At 46.2% G+C, this 24703-nt stretch overlaps 2 protein-coding genes across 4 annotated transcripts in view; one reads left to right on the forward strand and one right to left on the reverse strand.

The window, feature by feature from the left end:
- BCO1 (beta-carotene oxygenase 1) overlaps positions 1–24703 on the reverse strand; it is a 176180-nt gene that overhangs the window by 55118 nt on the left and 96359 nt on the right. For all 3 annotated transcript variants that reach the window (XM_047836207.1, XM_047836208.1, XM_047836209.1), the window contains 4 exons: positions 22917–24385; positions 17688–17822; positions 15891–16051; positions 3775–3971 (listed from right to left, as the gene is read on the reverse strand). The gene's annotated coding sequence lies outside the window, so the exon portion shown is untranslated. The remainder of the gene's footprint in view (positions 1–3774; positions 3972–15890; positions 16052–17687; positions 17823–22916; positions 24386–24703) is intronic.
- The window catches only part of LOC125153186 (polycystic kidney disease protein 1-like 2), a 99136-nt gene continuing 77382 nt past the window's right edge, over positions 2950–24703 (forward strand). The window contains exons 1-6 of the mRNA XM_047836085.1: positions 2950–3250; positions 5297–5461; positions 7647–7832; positions 12036–12146; positions 15271–15418; positions 24150–24379. Coding sequence (XP_047692041.1) covers positions 2950–3250; positions 5297–5461; positions 7647–7832; positions 12036–12146; positions 15271–15418; positions 24150–24379 — 1141 coding nt within the window. The remainder of the gene's footprint in view (positions 3251–5296; positions 5462–7646; positions 7833–12035; positions 12147–15270; positions 15419–24149; positions 24380–24703) is intronic.

Genomic DNA, 24703 nt, shown 5'->3' on the forward strand with positions numbered 1-24703 from the left:
AGGTTGCACAACTTTGTGGATATACTACAAACCACCGACCTGGGAGTTTTAAGTGGGCGGATTGTATGGTATGTGAACCGTGTCTTACGTGTTTATCAACAAAAAAAGAAAAAGGAAACTCAGAGAAGAGAGGCATATTATGTGGGGCAAGTTCTACAAAATCCACAAAGGAACTGACCTTTGAGCAGAGTATCAAAGGTGGACAAGGCAGGACTGAGAGAAAAGGGCTCCTGGCAGAGGGAAGAACACAGGCACACAGAGGTATGAAGCAAGGTTGCTAGCAGTGAACCAGGATAGTTAGAAAGAGCTGTGTGTGACTTTGACCTAATGGGGGATGATGGGCCCATGAGATTAAAAAAAAAAAAAAAGTTTTTATTTTAGAGAGGTAGGAGGGGGGGAGAGGAGCAGAGGGTGTGCGCACACGAGAGAGTGAGTGCCCAACACAAGGCTCAATCCCACCACCCTGGGATCATGACCTGAGCCAAAATCAAGAGTCAGATCCTCCATCAACTGAGCCACCAGGCACCCTGCCCTGAGATTTTTTTTAAAAAAAGAATTTATTATTTTTGAACAGGTAAGATATTCACCACATGGTACAAGATAGAAAAGTTTAAAAATGTGGCCAATGACACTCTGGAAAACAGTGTGGAGGTTCCTCAGAAAATTAAAAATAGACCTACCCTATGACCCAGCAATAGCACCATTAGGAATTTACCCAAGGGATACAGGAGTACTGATGCATAGGGGCACTTGTACCCCAATGTTTAGAGCAGCACTCTCAACAATAGCCAAATTATGGAAAGAGCCTAAATGTCCATCAACTGATGAATGGATAAAAAAATTGTGGTTTATATACACAATGGAGTACTACGTGGCAATGAGAAAGAATGAAATATGGCCCTTTGTAAAAACATGGATGGAACTGGAGAGTGTGATGCTAAGTGAAATAAGCCATACAGAGAAAGACAGATACCATATGGTTTCACTCTTATGTGGATCCTGAGAAACTTAACAGAAACCCATGGGGGAGGGGAAGGAAAAAAAAAAGAGGTTAGAGTGGGAGAGAGCCAAAGCATAAGAGATTCTTAAAAACTGAGAACAAACTGAGGGCTGATGGGGGGTGGGAGGGAGGGGAGGGTGGGTGATGGGTATTGAGGAGGGCACCTGTTGGGATGAGCACTGGGTGTTGTATGGAAACCAATCTGACAATAAACTTCATATATTGAAAAAAAATTTTTTTAAATGTGTCCAATGAAACAAAAGTCTTGCTCCTTCCTCTGTCTCCCACTCACCTAGCTCCCCCAACCCCTGACCCAAGCAATCACTACTGCCAGGCTCTCGTAAGTCCTTTATGGGATACATTCAACACATACAAACAAATCTTCATAGGTGTTTTTGTGCAAATAGGAGTGGACCATTGGGGCACCTGGGGGGCTCAGTCAACTAAGCGTCTCTTGATTTTGGCTCAGGTCATGATCTCATGGTTGGTGGGATTGAGCCCCACATTGGGTTCTGTGCTGACATCACGGAGCCTTCTTGGGATTCTCTCTGTCCTCTCTCTCTGCTCCTCCCCCTACTGACACACATGCGAGAGAGCTCGCTCGTGCTCTCTCTCTCTCTCTCTCAAAATAAGAAATTTTTAAAATTAAAAAAATAGGATTGGACCATCAACAATGTCTCATACTTTGCTTTTAATATTAGCCAAAATCTTAGATATCCTCCTAAATTTATATATAAACAATTTGATCATTTTTTGTATGTGGGTATGGAGGACGTACCACATTTTGTTGACCACTTTCCTATCAATGGACATTTAGGTTGCTTCCAATTTTTCCTTCTTATAAAATTCTGCAATAAATAACTTTATATGTACGAGATTTTGTTCATGTATGAATTTATTTGTAGGTAAAATTCCTAGAAGTTGAACTGCTACATTATAGAGCTTGTGCTTTTAAAATTTTGAGAGATATTGGGATGCCTGGCTGCCTCAATCAGTAATGCATGTGACTCTTGATTTCAGGGTTTTAAGTTAGAGCCCCACAGTGGCTATAGAGATTAGTTTCAAAAATATGAAAAAATAATAGATAAAATTTTTATAGATATCGCCAAACTGCCCATAATGGAGGTTGTACCAATTTACACTCCCATGCAACGAGTGAGTCTGTTTCCCCACATTTGGGGAGTGTGTTTGGATATATGGTCACTGGCCAATTCATACAGAGCCTTGTATACAAAGCTGAGAAGCTTGAACTCGATCCATAGACCACGGACACCCACTAGAGGGTTTAAGGCAGTGGGTGAGGATGGGCAGGTCTGAGGTTTTAAAAGCTTATTTTCATGATGATACTAAAACAATTTTGTAGGAAATCTGTATTCTCCAACAGGCACGAGTGGTAATGTGATGAACCAGAGAAGGGGAGACATATCCATTAGGATTTAAGCCACGTTGGGGAGAATGTGATTATCATGTGGGCACAGCTGTCGCTCTGGACAATAGGACTGCGGATGAGTGCTACTTGGTTCCTTGACCATCTCATCACTCCCACTTTCCTGCCATTTTTCTTTTATCACATACTTCTCACATGCTGATGGCTTCTCGTGAGACATGTGGCCCTCCAGGGTAATAACATCAAACCAATAGCAAGGAATTTTTATCAGAAGCTAACAGTTGATCGAATGACAAGCAGACAGGTGAGATAGCGGCTTTATGTTTCTCTTGAAGACTGTTTTGGAAATTAATTGGATTTGGCACAGGCATTGAACAAAGAGCTGGGGAAAGCAAAAATGTAGACACATTCATCCTGAGCCTTTCGTCTCTTAAATAAGAGGTAGGAGCTATTATTGGATGCAAAGAGAGAAGGAGAGATCTCTGGCAGACAGCTGTGAGCCACAAGCATAAGAAGGACCTGAGCACCAGCTCCATCCAGATGCTTCAGTGGTGATTCAAGGATGAATGCAGTGGCCTTGCTCCTCTTGGGGCTTGCTCTGAGGTTTAGGGCTGCAATTGCTAAGCCAGAAGACGGGAGCTTTTGCTCAAAGAGCCGAGTGGCTTTCAAAGACTCTTGCTATGAATTTGTGCCTCTCAGCCACACCTTCTATGGTGCCCAGAGCTGGTGCGAGGGGCAAGGGGGCCATTTGGTCTTTATTCGTGATGAGGACACCCAGAAGTTTCTGCAGAAGCATATCTCCCAGGACAGGGAATGGTGGATTGGACTTGTAGGAAACTTGGCTCGGAATGGAACCACAGAAGGTAGGTGCTGTGGAAGCTGTATTTCACAGGAAGCTGGTGGCCGCAATTCTCACCATTGCTTCTTAATCCGGAACCGCATGGAACAATGTAGTATATCCTACTTCTCATGGTAAGGACACCCTCCTCTTTTGTGGATCAAATGAAATGATTCATGTACAGTATCTAGCACGGAATCTGACACATAGAGGACACTCTGGAAATGTTCATTTGTTTGAATGTGTCTAATAATAATATTAGCTATGGCTTCTTCAGTTCTTGCTAGAATAGTGCCCAGCACTATCCTTAGTACTGCTTGCCTGTTATCACCTCGAATCCCTACAATAACCAGTGAGATGATATTGTTGCTTCTCTTTTACAGATGAGGCAACGGAGTCTCAGGAAATAATTATTAAGCTATTTTCAAAGCACCTCCATGTGGCTTTCCCCATTTCTTATGAGAGTAAAGCAGGTTAAGAGCTTGGCACCACCCCCCATTCACATTCGATGGTCTCGTTTTAATGGTCCTCCTAGAAACACTTACTTACCTTTGACTCTGTGAGGGCAACTTCCTCCAACCCCAGCATGGTCTGCTGAGACTTCTATGCACCTGTAGGGCTTGTCCACACCTCTGTGAGGGTATTTTTGGCATGACTTCAAGTTTTTAGGTGTCTGTCTTCCTTCCTAGACAGTGAACTCCTCGAGGGAAAGAACCACATTCTGGCCACTTTTCTTTTCCCAGTGCCTGTACATAGCAGAGAATGGACAAATGAACATTTGTATTCAATTTTTGCACCTGTCCCGCGAGGTATACATTGCTACTCGTATTTTATGGATGGGAAAATGAAGTCCAGGGGGAGAAAATGGTTGGCTCAAGAGAACACTGCGAGAGGACTCTCTTGAGTCAGCAGCCTGCCACATCACATTGTCCTGTTGAAGCCACTGGGTTTCAGAAATGCGTAACTTGGTCTGGGCTAAGCACTTAATACCAGAGTGGATGGAACGGCTGAGAGAGCAGTTGGGAACGCTCATTTTAGGAAACTCATAGCCACTGGATTTGAATTCTAAAATTCATTTTCAGGCAATATCTATTGAATAGTTTCTTGATTTGTAGATGTAGCAATTGTGGATTTCTGTATATTGAACATCACTTCCTAAACATTTAAAGGAGTTGTGTCTATTTGAAATCACCAAGGGATACCACATGGCTCATTTACATAAAATGAGGCAGATCTGTGTAGGCTGACATGTAACAACCCCCAATATTTAATGTTATTTAAGAAGAAGCAGAGTGTCATGTGGAGTATGATGGCATTTGTGTAGATTTCAGGCACTCATAGATGCTGATATAGGGATAAAACTCAGTCTGGAACAATTCACAAGACACATAATAGTAATGGGAGTAACCCATAGGTTGGGAGGGGGTGATGTTTTCATTTTATGCCCCTTTTCACTCTAAAAATTTTTAACCATTCATATGTATTTTAAAAAATGAATAAATACACTTGTGAGTCTTTAAATATTTGACTTTTAGTGTTTTCTAGATTTCGAGTGTCCTTGAAATGCCTTTGTATTACACACACACACACACACACACACACACACAAACACAAACACACACACACTTCTTCAAGAGTCACATCAGTGTGTTCATGGGGCTGAGGAGTTCTGGACATAAGGAAAATTTCCATTTTAAGTGAGTGTGCCCAAATATATTTGACAAGGGCCCCTGCTGCTCTCAGGAACACCTTCGAATGTCCCGAGGCACACTTCTGTGTTCTTTTCTAGGTGATGGTAAGACAGAGCTAGAAGCATCATGTCCTTAATGAAACTATTTTGTCTGAGCTCCCTGACTTGGCGCCCCGGTTTCTAGGTTGAATTCTTACATCTGGGTGTTGAAAGGTAACAGCTAGCAACGCCCCTTCGTTGGCACAGGAAAGAGAGGCCGTCAGCCTGTCGGTCTTAACCGGGCACCTCCTGCAGCACCAGGAGCTGAGCTGAGGCAAGCCCTGTGCTTAAAAAGGGTTGGAAGAGCGTTTGTAAGTCCTGGTGCTTGTGTTCCCATCCCAGGGCTGGGGACCTGGCTGGACACCTCAAACGTGAGCTACAGCCACTGGCGCGGAGGGCAGGCCTCTCTTGCCCCCGACGCCTGTGGTTACATCGGGAGAGACGCTTCCTTTGGGTGGGTGGCCTCAGACAACTGCACTCAGCCGTCTGCCTTCATCTGCGAGTTTGGTGAGCTGGCCTCTGTTGTGGGGTCTCCCTCCTTCTGTCTCTCTGTGCCCCTCTATGTGTCTCTGTTTCTATTTCTTTCCAGGTGTCCCTGGGTCTCTCTCTCTCTCTGTCTCCACGTCTCCTTAAATGACTGCCTGTCTCTGTGTCTGTGTTTGTGCCCCTCCATGTGTCTCTGTTTCTCTCTCTTTCCAGGTGTCTCTGGGTCTCTCTGTCTCCACGTCTCCTTAAATGCCCATCTGTCTCTGTGTCTGTGTTTGTTTCATCTCCCCAGCTCCCAACCCCGACTCCCTGTCCACTTACCTACCAGCCTCCCCTGCATCCCTCTTTTCCTCTCAGACACCTGCATCTGGGGGCAAATACCCAGCCCTACTTACTCTCCTTTCCAGTCTTCCTAAAAGGAGACATGATCCCAGGAGGTTGGTCTCACTCACCCTTGACGCCTACCGCCCTGGCCGGCCGGGTCTGAGCCTCCAGTGCTCACCCTCCCTGACTCCTGAACGTCCCCGCACTCCGTTCTTGTGTCCTTTCCAGATGCTGTCCATGGTTGACACCCTTTGTGCCCTGGGAACTCCTCCCTGGGGACTCCGTGTAAGAGCCCCGGCATGAGTGACCCATGGCCCCACGATGGGTCCTGCCTGCCATTCAGGGACCCTGGCATAGGGGCCTGGTCTTGGAACTGAGCTACCCCATGTTCCCCTGACTTTCAAGCCAGGCTTAAGGGAAGCTTCCAGGCTTCTTGGGCTCAGCCCCTTCCCTATCCCCAAGCCCCTCAGTGAAGAACCCCAGCTCCTGGGGCCCATTCTGGATTTGGGCACTTACAGGCCCCCTGCCTCCTTTCCCCCGTCTGGTTTTAAACAGGTGCCATGTAGCGTTCACTTCTCCAGCCTGGCCGATTTTGGAAACTTGGAGCTTCAGGGACCTATGGGTCATACAACTTCCCCCTCTTTTTATCACAGCTCCCCAGTGCCTCGCCCTCTTGTGCACCCCAACTCAAGAGCCTGTCTCAGAATCTGTCAGCCCCAGGGCCTTGGAGCCACTGGTACAAGGTCACATCATGAACAGCTAACACGCACCAAGCAGCACTTCCAGGAACAGACTCGCGTGCGTTTATTCATAATAGAAGCACCTCTGCTGTTTGAGGCGAGGCCTATGATAAAGCTAAGAACAGTGGGGCTCAGAAAGGGTAAGCTCCTTGCCCAAGACCACACAGCTGGGAAGTGACCATGGTAAGACCTGAACCCAGGTTTGCCTGTGGTCAGAGAGAGACTGGCAGATGCTGGCTGCTGCCGGCTTTGGAAATGGAAGAAGGGGTCACAGTCCAACAACTGTAGCTCCTCTGGAAAAGGCTCGGGAGCAGGCAGAAGAAATCAAGTCCACACCTTGATACTAGCCCAGGAAGACCCATTTTGGACTTGTGACCTTTATAACCAGAGGATGATAGATTTGTACTGTTTTCAGCCATGAATTTGGTGGTAATTTGTACAGAGAGCAGCTGTAGGAAACTAACACAGATTTTTGGTCTCATCCTCTACCCTGTGGTGTTCCCACCAGGCAGATGGGCCGGAGTTTGGATCCAGAGTTTCCTTTCTGGCTGTGCTCACCTGAGCCAAGTCATTGTTTTCCAACAAACATTCACTGAATGTAGACCACATGCCAGAAGCCGGGCTGGAGGCAGTGGGGTGGGGGAAGGTGTCTCAGCACAGTGGCCCCCCTGAGCCTGATGTTCCTACCGGGGAGGATAGTCGCCCAGCTTCTAGGATTGGTAGGAAGATGCACTCAAATCACTCATTCATTCAACAGGTGCTTGTTTAGCATCTGTGACGAACCAGGCATTGTTTTCAGAAAAGACTCAAGTTGCCACTTACAGCTCTTACTCTGCATGTATAAATTCACGTAATCCTCTTAAAGACCCTGTGGGGGTGCAGTACGGACACTCCCCTGTGCTGAGGGGCACAGAGAAGCTAAGGCATTTGCAGAGCACACAGCCAGTGTGTGGCTGGTGGCACCTGAGCCCAGGCAGTCTGGCTCCAGAGCCACTCCCACGCCCGCCCCCGTCTATTTCTCACTCCTGCCGGGTCCCTCCACCTCAGCCCTCACCCCCGAAACCCTTCCCCTCCCCGTCAACCAGGCACTTGCCCAACCGTGACCATGATCCCCCCTAAGTGTCGCCTTCCCTTTGTCACAGGCGTTGGCCAGAGTCTGGCTTGTGACGGCCTCAATGCCACCATGCACTGTGGCTCAGGGGAGGTCATCCAGATCCAGGATGCCTTCTACGGGCGCCAAACTCCCCATTACTGCATCCAGGATGCTGCACGGCCCTCAGACCTGGAGGAGGGATGCGGCTGGCTCAGCGTCAAGGACGAAGTGGCAGGTAGGCCCCAAGGACAGCTCTGGCTGTGGGGGCAAGGCAGCTCATGGTGCCCCATGCCTAGCAAAGGTTTTGGAAGGCTTGAAAAATCTTCACATCTGACCTTGGGCCTCCAACATTAGGAAAATGGGGCCGTCTCTGCCCACAGCACCCTGCAGGGAAGCAAGGGGGCCAGGGCTCGCCTCCTCACCCAATGCCACACCCTCCCCTGCAGGCCAGGGGGCATTCTGCTCCCCACTCCACTCGGTCGCAAGAAACATTGCTTGCTTGCTTTTTTTTTTTTTTTAATGTTTATTTTATTTTTGAGAGAGAGAGACAGAGAGAAAAAGAGAGAGAGAATGAGCTGGGGAGGGGGAGAGAGAGGTGAACAGAGGATCCAAAGCAGGCTCTGCACTGGCAGCAGAGAGTCCTCTGTGGGGCTCAAACTTAAAAACCATCATGACCTGAGCCAAAGTTGGATGCTTAACCACCTGAGACCCCAGGCACCCCACCTTCTTTCTTTAAAAAAAAATTGTTTATTTATTTTTGAGAGAGACAGAATGTGTACGAATGAGCAGAGAGAGAGGGAGACAGAGAATCCTTAGCAGGCTCTGTATTGTCAAGGCAGAGCCTGACTTGAGGCTCAAACTCATGAATCATGAGATCATGACCTGAGTGGAAATCAAGAATCAGATGTTGAACTGACTGAGCTACCCAGGCGTCCCGCTTACTTTTTCTTATTTAATTTTTAAAAATTTCTAAATACTCCAAACATATAGACAATAAAAGCATTTTGGGGTACCGGGGTAGCTCAGTTAGTTGAGCACCCTACTCTTGGTTTCAGCTCAGGTCATGATCTCACGGTTCATGGGTTTGAGCCCTGCATTAGGCTCTGGGCAGACCCTGAGAAGCCTGACTGACATTCTTTCTCTCTGCCCCTCCCCCACTCACACATATGTGCGTGTGTGTGTGTGTGTGTATGTGTATGTGCGTGTGTGTGTACATGTGCTCTCGCGCTCTCTCTCAAAATAAATAAACTTAAAAAAATATTTCGGTGAATTCCCATAGACCTCCTACCCAGTGTTGCTAAATCCTGGTGACATTATTCCATATTTGCTTAACGTCTCCTCATTACACAAATGACGTGACTTTGAATTTTGTATTATCCACTGTGATACACATACCAGTTCGTTTCATCTATTGTATAACTACACCATAATTCGTCTCTTTCTCTGTTGAGAGTTGAATGGGTTGTGTCCTAATCCCTGGCTATTGTGAATAATGCTGAAACACACGATCGTGGTGGCAACTCTTGTCCATGTGGGAGAGTTTCTCTATGGCCTTGTTTCTCTAAATCACATTAAATCTGCCTGCGAGCTGCATTTGCCTGGTGACAAGGGCTCAGTTTCAGAAATTACAGGGGCTCCCTGCACCCTCCTGGGGGACACAAAGGTCTTAGAAACCTTTATTGTCCAGGACGTAGGGATTCCCCTCCTCTCTGCTGTGGTTATTAGTGTTGGGCCTGCAGGGTCCCAGGAAGGCAGACAGTCTGTTGCTTTCTTGGCCAAGTGAGGACACAATAGTCTGTGCCCAAGCTGAGAGCTCTGGGGCCTCAGGCTGAGTCTCCCCACATACGTCTCTCGGCAATTCCCTGAGGGCCTCTGCCTCCACCCAAAGGCCCTGTGAAGATTCCAGGAGGAATGCCCTGTATTCTCAGAACCTGCCAAGTGGCCTCATCCCCGACTTGGGGAAGATGCTCCCTCTGCCTGGAGAGCGAATTGCTCTTCTCCCCCCATGTCTGGCCTGCACTGTCCCTGGTCCCCTGGGAGCAGGTGTGGGGGAAGGAGAGCGAATTGCTGTTCTCCCCACCACATCTGGCCCACATTGTCCCTGGCCCCCCGGGGCAGGTGTGGGGGAAGGAAATACTGACATCAGCCATGTGACTCCCATTCACTCTCCTTGTTGCTCTGGCCTTCCTGAGGCTGTGGCCCCTCTGAGCAGGAAAGGCCTGGGCTGGATGGGCTGACAGGTGTGCCTCCCTCATGGAGGCGTGGAGGGGGCTGAGTGGTCTATTTCCCCAAAGGCCCAGATGCAAGTTTCCAAACCTTGCAGCCCCACCCCAGAGAGCAATTGGAGGGGAACCCTGCATCCTCTTGGGAGAGGTCAGAGGAACAGATGTGGGCAGAGTCTGGGGGGATCCGTTTGTATCTAAGTAGCAGGCTCACTCATTCATTCAGCCAGTTGGTCAGTAAACATTCGTTCAGCCCAATCTCATGCCATGCTCTATCCTGGGCTCTGTGGATAAAGGGATGAATCAAACAGTTTGTTTTTCAAAGAGCTTGCAGTCTAATGGGGAGACAGATAATGAATACAAGCAATGGCCTAGCACTGTGTTCCATGCCATAACAGAAGAGAGCAAAGGTGATTTGGATTTACTCACGCAAAACTCATTTTGTACCTGCTAGGTGCTGGGTACTGTTCTGTGTGCTGGAGATACAGCAGTGAACAAAAACAAAACAAAATGCTCCCATTCTCTTGGACAGTGAAGTATACGGCTGTGGATGCACATAGTAGGGGCAAAGAACTCTGAGGGGTATATCAAGCCGAGTCCCATTAGGAAAACAGAAATCATGTTAGGTCTTTCAACAGAGGGAATTTAATGCAGGGAGCTGGTTGCCCAGTCATGGAAGTGCTGAGAAGTCAAACAGGGGATAATGATACCACCCTGACACAAACAGCCACGGAAAGTCACCACTACCCCTAAGGGCCAGAGGGACAACCTGAGTGGATGGTCTCACCAAAACCAGAAGTGAGGGCCATCCCACAAGTGCTAGAATCATGGTGGAGGCTGCCCTGTGGGAGCGAGGTCCATGAGGGAGGGCCTATTCAGAGGGAGCTGCAGTCAGAGAGAGGATGAAAACACAGGATAAAAAGCCCTCTGCCCTCTTATGTCTTCCTGTCTGGGGAAGGCAGAAGTATGGCCCCCAAGATTTGCCATCCTAATCCCTGGGGCTCTGGGTGTGATGAGATACCTTGCCTGTGAATGTGTTAATTTGCATGGCAAAGGGGCTTTGCAGATGTAGTTCCTAATCTGGATTATCCAAGTGGATACAATTTAACCACATGATCCGTTAAAAGCAAAGAACCTTCTCTGGGGAAAGGCAGAAAAGAGATGTGGCCAATGGAGAAATCGGAGTTTAAGTGTGAGACAGGTCTGATACCCTACTGCTGGCTCTGAGATAACAATGGAGGGCCACGCGCAAGGACTGGAAAATGGCCTCTAAGAGCTAAGGGCGGATCCAGCTGACAGCCAGCAGGAAGTGGGAACTCATTCCTACATCCTGGGGCACCTCACCCACCTGTCGCTCCTCCCAGGCTTCTGTGTAGGCATGTAACTCATCTGCATGGGCAGGAGGGAGAGATGGCAGGTGACCTGAAGTTTCTGGCCTGGGCTCTCCACACTTCTCCTTCCTGTGGGCACCTGGACAGGATTCCTCATCTTTTCCCTCTTTGCCAGTTCTCAGGATGAAAGTTCCTACTTCAGGCCATGTGACTGGATGCTACTGGACCAGTGGTTCTCAAAGTGGGGTGCCAGGGCCAGCAGCATCAACATCACTTGGGAGCTTGTTTGAAAAGTAAACAGTTTTTTATAAATGTTTACTCATTTTTGAGAGAGGGAGGGAGTGAGGGAAGGAAAGAGAGAGAGAGAGATAGAGTGTGTCAGTCAGCAGGGGACAGGCAGAGAACGGGGGACAGAGGATCTGAATCAGGCTCTATATTGACAGCAGTAAGACCGATTTGGGGCTTGAACTCACTAACTGTGAGATCATGACCTGAGCTGAAGTCAGATGTTTAACCAACTGAGCCACCCAGGTGCCCCTGGAAATTCTAAGGAAATTCTTAAGCTGACATATACACCCACTGAATCAGAAGCACTGGGGGTGGGACCTGGAAATCTCTATCTTCCAGAGCCTTCCAGAAGATTCTGGCATATTCTAAGATTTGAGAACCCCTGTGCTGGCCCCTGAGCTGCTTGAGGGAAAGAATCCTACTTCTCTCTCCCCCTAGGACCTCGGCCCCTGCCTGGTCTTCAGTGGACACCAGCAGATATTTGTGGGGTGGAAGGCAGGTGAATGAATGAATGAGAGGCCATTCATCTCTGTCTGAACCTGTCCCTTTCTGTCCTTCCTGCTGTTCCTGCTCCTTCTGGGATTCGGCACTTCCCAGGCCAGTGCCAGGGGCTGCAGGTGTGCCAGGTGGCCGCAGATGGGACCTACTTCGGAGACCCGTGCCCCACCCAGGGCAGCTACCTGTGGGTGCAGTACGAGTGCCAGGAAGGTGAGTCCCCAGCTTGCCTAGCCATGGGAATTCCCGATCTCCACACCAGGTCCAGCCCCACTTGGAGCACTGGGAGAAGACACCCCTGGGCGTCGATCTGTGTACTAAGACTTCCTCACCCACCACTCGTGCCCTGCAGCCTGACCTCCCCACCCGGCTTAGCCTCTTGGGGTAAAGAGTCTGAGGCTCCTGTTGCAGAAATGAGCCATCAAGCCAGAAGTTCAGTTTCCTGGAGTGGCCCAACAAACACATCAGATAAGGCCAGCATTGCTTGACAGAAGAAAGCCAAAAGATGTCTCACTCCCCGACCCCACACCCACCTGGGCCACCGCCCTGCCCTGCCCGTAGGCTGCATTTTAGATCACACATGAACTTTTAAAAACTTGAAAGATCTAAAAGTAACATGTATAATCACAATTTATAAAACTGTCATAAATCAAGAAAGAAGAATTCCTCCCTTCAATTCTCCAGTCCTACTCCTCCTAAGGAAACCACGGCTAATTGTTTACTGTAAGTTCTTCCCTGCTCTTTATTTTTTTTTAATGTTTATTTATTTATGAGAGAGACAAAGAGAGAGAATGAGTGGGGAAGGGGTAGGGGGGGGGGGGAGAGAGAGAATGCCAAGCAGGCTCCAAGCTGTCAGCACAGAGCCCAACATGGGACTTGATCTCATGAAACGTGAGATCGTGACCTGAGCCGAGATAAGAGCTGGATGTTTAACTGACTAGGCCACCTGGGTGCCCCTTTTCCCTGCTTTTTAAACTGTTTTCAGACATGGCTGTGTATGAGTGTATATACATAAGTTATAATCACTTAAAATATATTAGTTTACAGCTCAATTTTTTTTTTTTTTTTTTTTTTTACTTAATAATATGTTCTGGACATCTCTCCAAGTCACTACCTTATTCTTTTAATGACTGCATAGTATCCCATCATAAGATCATGTCAAAATTTATCGAACCAGTGTCCTGTTGACGGACATTTAGGCTGCTTCAGATTTTCTGTTGTTAGGTGCACCCTGCAGCACTCATTCTCGTGCGTATATCTTGACATGTGCCGGATTCTGTTTAGAGGAGAGGTCCCTAGTACAGGGAATGCTGGGTCACAGGGTATGTGCAGCTTGAATGTTCAAAGATGCTGCTAAATTACACTCCAAAGTGGCCGCGCTGATTTGCACGCCTACTAACCGTGTATGAGAGCTCTGCTTCCCCCTGAGGCAACGTTCTGCCACCGTCCAGGGAATCAGTCACAACACACTTTCCACCGAGAACATGAGTTGACGGTGCAGGGAGCTCTGAAGGGAAAGAGCGAGTCAGGGAATGTTGGGGTCCCCAGGGACGATCCAGGACAGCAGGGTCCATGGGTGTAGAAGGGGGGGTACTACAGAGAGAAGGGGACAAGTTTTACCAGCGCCATTAGTGTCTTGGAGATGCCTGGGTGGAGTAAGAGGGAGCGGGACGTCTTCATTCTATTTTCTGGGAAGAAGAGGCCACATGTTTTGGCAGTGCTTTCCGGTTGGTGGTTTTGCTAATGGACAAAGGGTGCCCTTTGGAGATCTGCCAGTCGCAGTGTGGCTGTCATTGGACAAATGCGTCGCTTAGGCCAGGGAGTGTATTGGTCTGGTGACCCCGGACCAAATTTTCTGCCCCAATTTTGATTTCAAATATCCTGCCCCCATGTGAACCGGTGTGCTCTAATCACAGTGTTTCTGACTTGTAAAGGGAGAGATTCTATCCAGTAGTCCCCCCACCCCGTGCCCCACCCCACCCCCACCCCCGCCCCCGCCACAGTGCCCAGAAAGGCCTCGCTGCTGCCTGCGTGTCCTCAGGCAGCTATGAATCAGGACCACGAAGACTTTCCGACTAGCTCTGGAAAGTCCTTTTGATGTGCATTCAGCTTCTTCTATCTTTTCCTTCTTCATTTGTGCTCAGAAGCTGAAAGATTCTGCTGCGCAAATTAGCTGGGGGCTGTGTGAAGCCTCAGCAAATTCTATGCCCCTCCCCGTCCTCCATAACAGTTTTGAAAGCTCAGGTTTTGTAAAATGTAATGTGCACGAAATGGCTTACAATGAATCTTTGAACACCTTAGCCAAGTAGATCCTCCTAAAGGTGCTTGGCTTTTTTGTCTTTTTAAACATGATGAAATACCTTTAGACAATCAATAGAATCCTGGTTAAATAAATTAGAGTACATTGTGCAGCTATTAAAAAGAACAAGGCAAGGGCACCTGGGTGGCTCAGTTGGTTGGGTGTGTGACTTCAGCTCAGGTCATGATCTCACAGTTCGTGGGTTCGAGCCCCACATGGGGCTCTGTGCTGACAGCTCAGAGCTTGGAACCTGCTTCGGATTCTGTGTCTCCCTCTCTCTCTCTGCCCTTTTCCTGTTCACGCTCTGTCTCTCTACCTCTCTCAAAAACAAATAAATGTTAAAAAATTAAAAAAAAAAAAAAAGAACAAGGCACTTCTGAGTTCATACAGAACCATCTCCAACATATACTAGGTGAAAAAAAAAAAAAAGGAAGATGCCAAATAGTGAACACAGCATGAACCATTTGTAAGAACAGAAAAGTATGTATGTGCTTAGAATTTGTAGGTATCCCTGGAAGGTGACCCTGGATACTGGTAACAATGATTGCCTCTGGGGACACTGCAGGATGACAGGGGAGAGAGGCTTTTTTCTCACTCTATACCCTTTATACATTTCAAATTCTGTACCTTGGCATGTATTACCTATGAACGAAAGATAAAATTTAAAAGAACTTTAAAAAGTAAAAACAGGGGTGCCTGGGTGGCTCAGTCATTTAAGCGTCCAACTTTGGCTCAGGTTATGATCTCATAGTTTATGGGTTTGAGCCCCACGTCGGGCTCTGTACTGACTGTTCAGAGCCTGGAGCCTGCTTCAGCTTCTGTGTCTCCCTCTTTCTCTGCCCCTCCCCTCCCCTGCCTCTCTCTCTCTCTCTTTTTCAAAAATAAATAAACATTAAAAAAAGTAAAAATAAAATTATAAAAATTTTAAAAGCCCCACCTAAAGATAAAGGACAGGTGGATAGAAGAGAGTATGTTTTAAACAGAAGCATGCAATTTTGCTTTGTGATGGCATATAGCATTTTCCTTTTTGATCTGCAGGCCTACAGCTGATGGTGTCCAATGAGAGTTTCATCTTTGACAATGTTACCGTCTCCCTGACATGGCTCCTCTCTCCCTACATTGGAAACCTTTCGTGTATAATTAGTACAGGAGATGGCCACACTTTTGATCCCTACTACCCTCCCAGGTAAGAGGAATCTCTGAGCCTTGAGTCAGGATGTATCAGTCAGCTTCTGCCACATAACAAAACATCCCCAAACTTAGTAGCTTACAATAATATTTATTATTCCTCATGGTTCTTTGGGTCAGCTAGGTGGCTTTGCTTATCTGGCCAGCCTTGCTGGGGGTGGATGGCCTCAGAAGTCCTCACGTATATGTCTGGTGGTCAGCTGAGTGTCGGCTAGGGGCATGTATTGCATAATAATCACCCAACAGGCTAGTCTAGCCTCACTGGCATGGTGGCAGAGGGTTTCTAGCAGCAACTGAGAACAAGGCCTACTGTGCAAGCATTTTTAAAATCTCTACTTGTATCACATTTTCTAATGTCTCATTGGCCAAAGCAAGTTCCATGGCCACACCCAGGCTCAACAGGTGGAGAAACAGACTCCACTTGTTGATGGAAGAAATGGCAGAGCCACAGTACAAAGGGGCATACGTACAGAAATGGCATGCACAGGTTTTCTCACTATGGAGGCCACGTGAACAGTCTTGAAGAGCTGGGTCCTTATGGGTTCGCTCTGTGTAGAATCTCTCCTGGGTCACTGTCCAAGGAGTTGGTAATGATGTGAAAAAGATGCTCTCATGGATGTGGGAATGTTTTCTGTTGGCAAGAATAACAAACAATAATAGTAGCAATATTCACAATAGTCCAGCCAAGCAGCTTTCACATATAATCTCATTTAATCCTCACTACAAACCCTATCAGCTAGATCTATGCTATCCGGCAGAACAGCCACTTGCCACATGAGCTATTGGGTACTTGAAATGTGGCAGGTCTTAATTAAGATATGCTGTTAATTAAAACACACGTGGGATTTTGAAGATTTCATCCACCCCTCACCAACCTCTCATAAAAGATGTAAAGTACCTCACTAATTTTTAAATATTGATTACATGTTGAAATGAAAGTATTTTGGATAGATTGGGTTAAAGAAAATAAATTATTAAAATTAATTTTATGTATTACTTATTCAATGTGGCTCTTAGAACATACACATGGGTGGTTCACACTGTATTTCTATTGGACAGTGTTGAGCTAGGTAACTGTTATTTTGTTTTCATGGACAAAGCAGCTGAGGCTCAGAGAGGTATAGTGGCAGTGCCCAAGACACACAGCTTGTGAGTGGCAACATGGTGACACAAGCCAGGACTGTCTGGCATAAAAGCTGAGGCCCTCAAGCCCCTGGCAGATTACATGGCATGAAGGCATTATACTCTGCATCCTCTAGGAGAACAGAACCTCCCCGGCCTGATGGCAGCTGAACTCAATTCATAACATTTCCAAGTCCTACTGGGCCTGGGGTAAGCTCCATTCTGCTCTGCTGGGTGCCCCCAGAATGATCCAGAATTTCCAGATCCTCAGTGGGTTGGGGGCTTCTTACAGGGGTCTTCAGTTCAACATGAATCCCCAGGGAAATAATGGAGGCTCGTAAGCCCCTTTCCTAACCCTAAACATCTGCAGTTCTACCCTGTGGGGAGCTAGAGGTTCTGAATCCAGTCCTGCACATGCTCAGCATTGCTGGAAGCCCTGGCTGGGGTGGGGCCAAGAGGGGCCAGCCCTGTCCCTGGCCCAATTCTGCCCCAGTGAGGGAAAGTTTCACACTCAACAGTCCTCTGAGGCCTCAGACATTGTGCTGTGCCGCCATATAAAATGGCATGACCAGAAGCTAAGGTTCTAATCCCAGCTGCTGCTAACGTGTGTGAGACAATTTCTGGTCTTGGGTTTCCGTTCCCTTCCCTGTCGCATTAATATTGGTGGCTGCCTTGTTTCGTGGAGTAAAATGAGAAATTACATGTGAAGATGCTTTGGGGGAAATGTTACAAAATGTTACAAAAGTGATACAAATACCCATGACCTTGTTGTGCAGGTTTCTTCCTGCTTGCTACCATGGCAATGAAAAAACAGCAAATGCTAAGCTATACAATCGTCCGGCCCCCAAAGTTTAAACAACTTGCATTTGGCATTCGTCAAAATCGACTGTCGGTAGCCCTGCCAAGACCTTTAGTTACACAAAGACATTCCAGTAATAAACAAACAAACAGTAGCTACAAATTGGAGCAAATGAGACAAAATGCTAGTATTAGTCAACTCTGGATGGTGAGGCCAAAATACTCAGCTTCTTCTGTCATTTTGGTTAACCTTGGGAAATCCATTTCCGATGCTTCCTGATCAGCAATAGCAGCCTCAGCCCTCAATCTAGAATATTAAAAATGGCATGAATTTTAAGTTCACATACCTTGAGTGAATGTCGCTGTGCTTTTATGTGTTTGTACGGCATCCTACTTTTGCTTAAGTCATGATAAGCTAAGACCTAAATGGGCCACTTCATCTCTACTGCAGACCAACAACATGAGCTAATGGGGAATCCGATCTGAAATAGAAACATAATAAAGTCAAAGGATTTCTCCTTTAGATTCTTCTTGCCTTGCACTCCCGATGTATTGTGTTCATTTGAATGTCAAGCTGTTTTGCTTTACTGTTTGTTGTAGGAAACTTTATACGTTTCTGTAATTTATTGTGTGCCTCCTGGACCAATTTGCGAAGGTGAAATTTGTCCTCGTCCAGCGTTGGGTGTCTCAGCGCCACCTACCGACAGATCAGGGGATTGCCATCATTTTGGGGTCTATTCAGAGCTGCCTCCACACGTAGCTGAATCTGGAGGGGCCGCTTCCCTGGAAATCGGTATTTCGTAAGACAGAACAAAATTCAGAGGGGCCTAGATGTACACAGGATGTTGGGAAGCTCAGAGGAATTATGTGGAAGGTTATGTTCATAAAGGACTGAAGTCTTTCTGGGGAACCAGGCAGGAGCTACGGAGGCAGAGAAAGGGACAACAGGGATGTGAAGGGGCGTGGCCTCCTCAGGTAACTGCGAGCACCTCGCGTTACAGCAGGAGTTCAGGGTATGTGGGGGAAAATGAAAGATGCTGCTGGAAAACTCAAAAGGAGTCTGCTGATAAAGAGCCTTGATATGCCAGCCAGTTTGGAGAAATTGTTTTTAGGAGAACATGTAGGTTGGGCACCAGGAAACTGATTTGGGGTACAGCAGGTTTCCCGGGGGAGGGGGGTTCCATGATGGAGCAGGGGCAGAAGGTACAATGGGATGCACTAGCAACACAGGCCCTTCCCATCCCCACAGAGAACTCTAGAGCCGGGACCTGACAGGACTGAGGCAAGAGAGTGGAGCCTCAGCGCTCTGGCACAGAGCAGCCATGGGATGCAGGAAGGCACCCTGCAGGGGAGGAGGGGGGGGAGGCTGCTCCCTTTGGCCAAGGGGAATTCCTGGAGATGGATTCATCTGTGAGGCCTTGGCCACTAACACACCAGAGTGCCGGGGAGGGGCAGACCTCGGCCTTGAAGTGCAGAATCTGGGTGACTCACATCCACTACAGAGGGTACTTAAGAATATTTAGGCCATTTGGCTACATGATCTGTGATTGTTAATACTGTTGCAAGAGTTACTAATAGTCACTGGGTAATTTTAAGGGCTAAATGGGACTACAAAGAAGAAAATAATTGGCACAGAGTTGATTCTTAAAAATGGGTAATTGTTGCCATTATGTTAATATTACAGAAGTATATACTACTTTTATTTTTAAGAGGCTAAGTGGCATAAATGCCATCCTATTATACACACATACACACACAAAACCCCACAATATTTGAGCCTATCACATACCAGGTACCTACTCAGCCATGGTCTCCTTTAAACCTCACAACGACCCAGCCAGGAATGGCTCTCACCTCACTGTATGGACAAGGGAGCTGAGACTCAGAGTGGTTGAGTCATTAGGTTACACAGGTGACTGACGGAGCTCTGGAGACCTCACTTCCGGCTTTCTACCCTTTGCATTCTACCACACTGCCCAATTTGGTCAGGTGGCTTTATCCACCAAGCCGGCTAGCAACTTGTGAGTGACATTAACAAAATGGTACAGACCTTGGTATTCTTAACAATTGGACATTCTGAGCAAAGATAAAAAATGTGAGCTCTCTTCCCCATTTTCTTTCTTTTTAAAGAAAAGCCACATCCCATTAATGTAAATGATCAAAGCAGCATGTGCAAATCAGTGAGTGGCAGTGTCTTCGACTAAGTTTTAAACTTTTTATTGAGGCATAAATATGTACAAAAAACTGCACAAAAAGATACAACTCAGTTAACTTCTACAAAGTGAAATGTCTACACCCATGTAACTCGTACTCAGATCAAGAAACAAAATATGACCAGTCTCCCAAGAGTCCTCCCGGGGCCCCCAAGTCTACCCATTTCTACCACTGTCGATCAGTGTGACCCGTTCGAAACTTCTATAAATGGAATCATAAAGTGTATTGTCTTTTGTGTCTGACTTCTCAACAGTACATTTTTGAGATGTATCCATATTGTTGTGTATAACTGTGACTTCTTTGTTCTCATTTCTGTAGAACATTCCATCACATGGATATTCCTTGCTTTACTTATTCCTTTCTAGGGCCGGTAGTCCTTTTGGGTGGTTTCCCCTTTGGACGATTACAAACTATGTGGCTGTGAACATTGGAGCGCATGTCTTTGCTGCATTTCTGTTGGGTTTGCACCCAGGAATGGCACTGCTGGCTCGGAGGATCACCAAAAAATGTTAGGTTGTTGCCTCCGTTGCTTTGTACTCCGAGCAGATCTTCCCTTTGTTGGCAGCAGTTTCTAAAAGCACTTTGCTGTCTTCTGCCTCCAGTGAGATCACTGGGAGACAAATCAGGAAAAGTCCGTTTCTCTGCCTTTCGTTCCTGAGCACTTTCAGTTGGCAGGAGAGCTGAAGGAATGGAATGAGTCACTTTTCCCAGCAAGATCCCTGAAAAACAGCCCAGATTTTGCTATTCAAAACCATCCTTCCCGTGACTGAAAAGAGTTAGTGTTTTCTTGTTCTGAAATCCACGTGGTCTGTTATTAGTAGAGCCTACTCCAGCGTCCTTTTGATTAGTGTTTGCTGGTGAAACTTTTACACTTTTACTTTTAACCTATCCATGTCATTATATTTATTAATTTTTTAAAAGTTTATTTATTTTGAGAGAGAGAGTGAGGGTGAGAACATGAGCAGGGAGAGAGAGAGGGAGGGAGAGAATCGGAGAGAGAGAATCCCAAGCAGGCTTTGTGTTGTCGGTGCAGAGCCCAATGCAGGGCTCAATCCCATGAACCATGAGATCATGACCTGAGCTGGAACCAAGAATCAGCTGCTTTAACTGACTGAGCCACGCAGGTGCCCCCTTATCATTATATTTAAAGTGGACTTCTTATAGACAGTCTATGGTTGAGACTTTTTTTTTTTAATCCCATCTGGCACAACAATTGGTGTGTTTAGATCATTTATAAGTAATGTAATTATTGATATAGTTGGATTTAGGTCCACTATTTTCTTGTTTTCTGTTTGCTCCTCTGTTTATTTTCCCTCTGTTCTTCTCCTCTCTTGCCTTCTTTTGGATTATTTGAATATTTTTAGCATTCCATTTTAACATATCTATCAGCTTTTTTGGTTATAGATCTTTTTATTACTTTTTTAGTAGTTGCTTCATGGATTACAATATACATATCCAACCTTACACAGTCTATATGGAGTTCATATTTTACTTCATTAAAATGTTGAAGCTTTACTGGCATATAGGTCCCTTTGCTCACCCTCCTCTATATTATAGTTCTCATATGTAGGACATTTACATATATTGAAAATCTTTTTTTTTTTTTTTTTTTTTTTTTTTTTTTAGTTTATTTACTTTTGAGAGAGAGAGAGAGCAAGCACAAGCCAGGGAGGGGCAGAGAGAGGGAGACACAGAACCCAAAACAGGCTCCAGGCTCTGAGCTGTCAGCACAGAGCCCTACGAGGGGACTGAATTTACCAAAATGTTACCAGTCTATGAATTTACCAAAATGTTTACCATTACTTGTGCTCTTCCTTCACCCTTGAAATTCAAAGTTTCCCTCTGGTATCATTTCTTTTCTGCTGGAAAAACTCCCTTAAACACTTCTTTTATAGACTTTTTGGCAACAAATTCTCTTAGAGGATTTCTTTATTCCTGAGAACGTCTTTATTTTGCTTCACTTCCTGGAGGACATTTTTGCTGGATATAGAATTAGGTGTTGACAATTCTTTTCTTTCAACATTTAAAGATGTCACTGTCTTCTGACTGCCATGCTTTTGAAGGGAAATCTACAGTCAGTCACATCACTGTTTTCTTTATATGCAATGTGTCATTTTTCAGGCTTGTTTTGAGATTTTTTTTTCTTTACCTTTGATTTTCAGCAGTTTTATTACTGTATGTGTGTGCATGGTTTTCTTTAACTTTTCCCCTTTTGTGGGGGATCCATGGAGTTTCTTGAATCTTTACATGTATGTATTTTGCCAAACTGGGTAAGTTTTCACCCATTATTTCTTCAGTGTATTTTTCTACACCGATCTATCTCTTCTCACTGGTCCTCCCATGATACAACTGCTTTCTTTTTTGATATTGTCATACAGGTTGCTGATGCTCTACTCATTTTTAAAAATTTAATGTTTTATTAAGATGTCAATTTATCTTTTCTTCAGCTTGGATACTTTCTCTTGCTCTTCGCTCAAGTTCACTGACTTTTTTCTGTCATCACTATTCTGCTATTGCAAGCATCCAGTGAATTTTTTATTTCAGATACTGTTTATTTCTAAAATTTTCATTAAAAAAAAGTTTCTGTTTCTCTGCTTAGAATGTCTGGCTTTCCATTCATTTAAAGAGGGTTTACTTTTATGTCATGGAGCATGGCTGAAATAGCTGATTTCAAGTCTGTCTGATAATTCCAACCCCTGAGTCACCTGAAAGCTGACATCTATTATGTTTTCACTTGAGATTGGGTCAGATTTTCCTCATTCTTTGTGTATCATCAAGCAATTTTGGATTATATTCTGGACATTTTGATAGTAGGGTCTGAGACTTTGGATCCAGTTAAAATCCTCTGGAAAATAGATTTTTGTTTTGTTTTAGCAGGCAACCCACCTGGTTAGGTTCAGACCACACTTTATGACTTGCCTTCTGTGAGTGGTGGTTCCCATGTTGGTGTCATTTCCAAACCTGTTTGGGTTGGCCCCGCTCATGGGACACTCAGGATGGTGTTATGTTGTAGTCTGACTCAAACAAAGCCTTGGCTGTGTGTCTTTGGCTCTACTTTGCACGTGCATAATATGTGAGTGAGCTCATAGTTTGTGCTGGGTTGTTCATGGAAGTGGGGGCCCCTCTTCTCCACATCTCTCATTTTCAGGGTCTCCCCCACAATCTTCAGCTCCCACACATCTCTCTTCACGGCTCCTCTGGATACAAAGATGGGTTTTCTCTTGGGAATTAGGTGTCTGCATCACCCTACACTGTCAGTGCAGCTCCAAGAGGGAGAACAGCCTAGGGCATGGCCAAAAGAGAAAAAAAGAGAAATGACACAAAACAAAACCAGGTATTATTTTCTGTGCCCTCAGACTCACTGGGTCTCTTTTCCTGGTTCTCTTGGCTAAACAGAGGGGATTTCTCTTGGGGTTTTTGTTTTCTTCATTCATTGTACAGTTCCATGACTCAGGGTACCCTAGGGACAAAGCCAAGATATAAAGGAGATTAAAAAAGAAAAAAGACACGAAACAGGAAAGTCCCATTTTTACGAGTAATTCTTAAAGCCTGGGCTTTCCTCCCCAATCTGTCTGCTGTTGTTTACTTTTCAGAGTCCTCAGCAAGTTTCTTTTTGAATTTTGCCTAAAGTCGTAATCAATGGAAGAGACAGGTGGTGGCTTTACTCTTGGCAGGCACCAAAAATCCAGCTACCGTTTTGCAAGCCTTTTCACAAATATGCTCATTTGTCAAATATTTCTCAGCACGCCCTCTATGCTAGGCGCTGTGTTAGGTGCCGGATTTATAACGGAGATCTAGACAGACACCGTCTGTGCAGACGACCTAGCGGGGAAGAATGCCAGTGGCAGAGCAAGCACACAAGGAATGAGTGTCACCCAGGAGAAGCAGCCGAGCTACAGCATTGCCTTTATGGGGAACCTAAGGAGGGCTTCCATGAGGAGGTGATGTTTAAGCTGAGCACCAAAGGAAGAGCATGAGTGTGAGCAGAGAGACGAGCCGAGAGCCTTCCCAGCAAAGAACAGCACACCTGCAGGCCTTGAGGCAGACGGGAGGTGGCACATTCCAGGAACCGAAAAGAGGGCAGAGCGGACATACAGCTGGGAGGGGTGTGGCAGGAGATGGGGGTGAGGTCAAGAAGGGACTTGATGGTCTTTATGGGCCACATTGGCGATTTTCAATCAGTTCTCTCGGCGAAATGAGAAGCCAAGCTTCTATCATTCTGATACATTTGGAATATGACCCCATTTTACAGATGGGGAAAATATGGTTCAGAAAGGTAGGCTGGGGCATAGCATTTTACAGACGAGGGGGATTTAAGTGAGCCACAGAGGGAATAAATAGCAGAAAAAGGACGTGTAACCAAATATTCAAGTCCCTGATTGGTCACTGCTATTTCTTCCACTCCCACCTGCTCTAGACATCTCAACGTAACCTTTGTGAACACCAAGGGCTTGGTCACGTAGCATCTCTTTCTTCACCTGTTTATCTTTGCAGGGCAGGGGAGGTGCAAGGTAGGTGAGTGCATATGTGCACACGTGTGTGAATGCATGTGTTTGTGCGTCCCCAACATGGCCAACACTAACTATTGCTGGCAGTTTATCCAGCAACGTGACCCACCAGTTCACAGCCCCTGGGGAATTTATTGTGTTCGCCGAGTGCACAACCAGTGAGTGGCATGTGATGGCTCAGAAGCACGTGACAATCCAAGACAAGACGGAAAGGCTCAGCGTGACTGGGTGCTCCGGCCTGTCGACGTTGGGAGCCAGCCCTCTCTGCCGCACTGTCTTCGGGGAACCTCTGTGGATTCAGGTGGTACTTGATGGAGGTGAGTCTACAGAAATGGTCAAGGTCAGAGCAACCTCGGTTTTCCCCAGATCTATCCACCCAACTCCCAGGCTTTAATAAATACTAATAGCACTCATGTATCCAGTTAGTTTTTTAGCTGTTCAACTTATTTAGCACTTCGTGCGTGCCCGGAACTGGTCTGAGTACTCCATGTGTGCTAGCCCACCCAGTATGTACTATTATTATCTCCATTTTACAGATGAAGAAATGGAGGGAAGGTTCAGGAATTGGCTTGAAGTCACAAGGCTAGTAAGCTAAGTGAAGCTCTCTGCCTTCCGATGCTCTTCTTTACCCACAGTCCCAT

Source organism: Prionailurus viverrinus, chromosome E2 (assembly GCF_022837055.1).
Source record: "Prionailurus viverrinus isolate Anna chromosome E2, UM_Priviv_1.0, whole genome shotgun sequence".
In the NCBI taxonomy this organism is placed as follows: domain Eukaryota; kingdom Metazoa; phylum Chordata; class Mammalia; order Carnivora; family Felidae; genus Prionailurus; species Prionailurus viverrinus.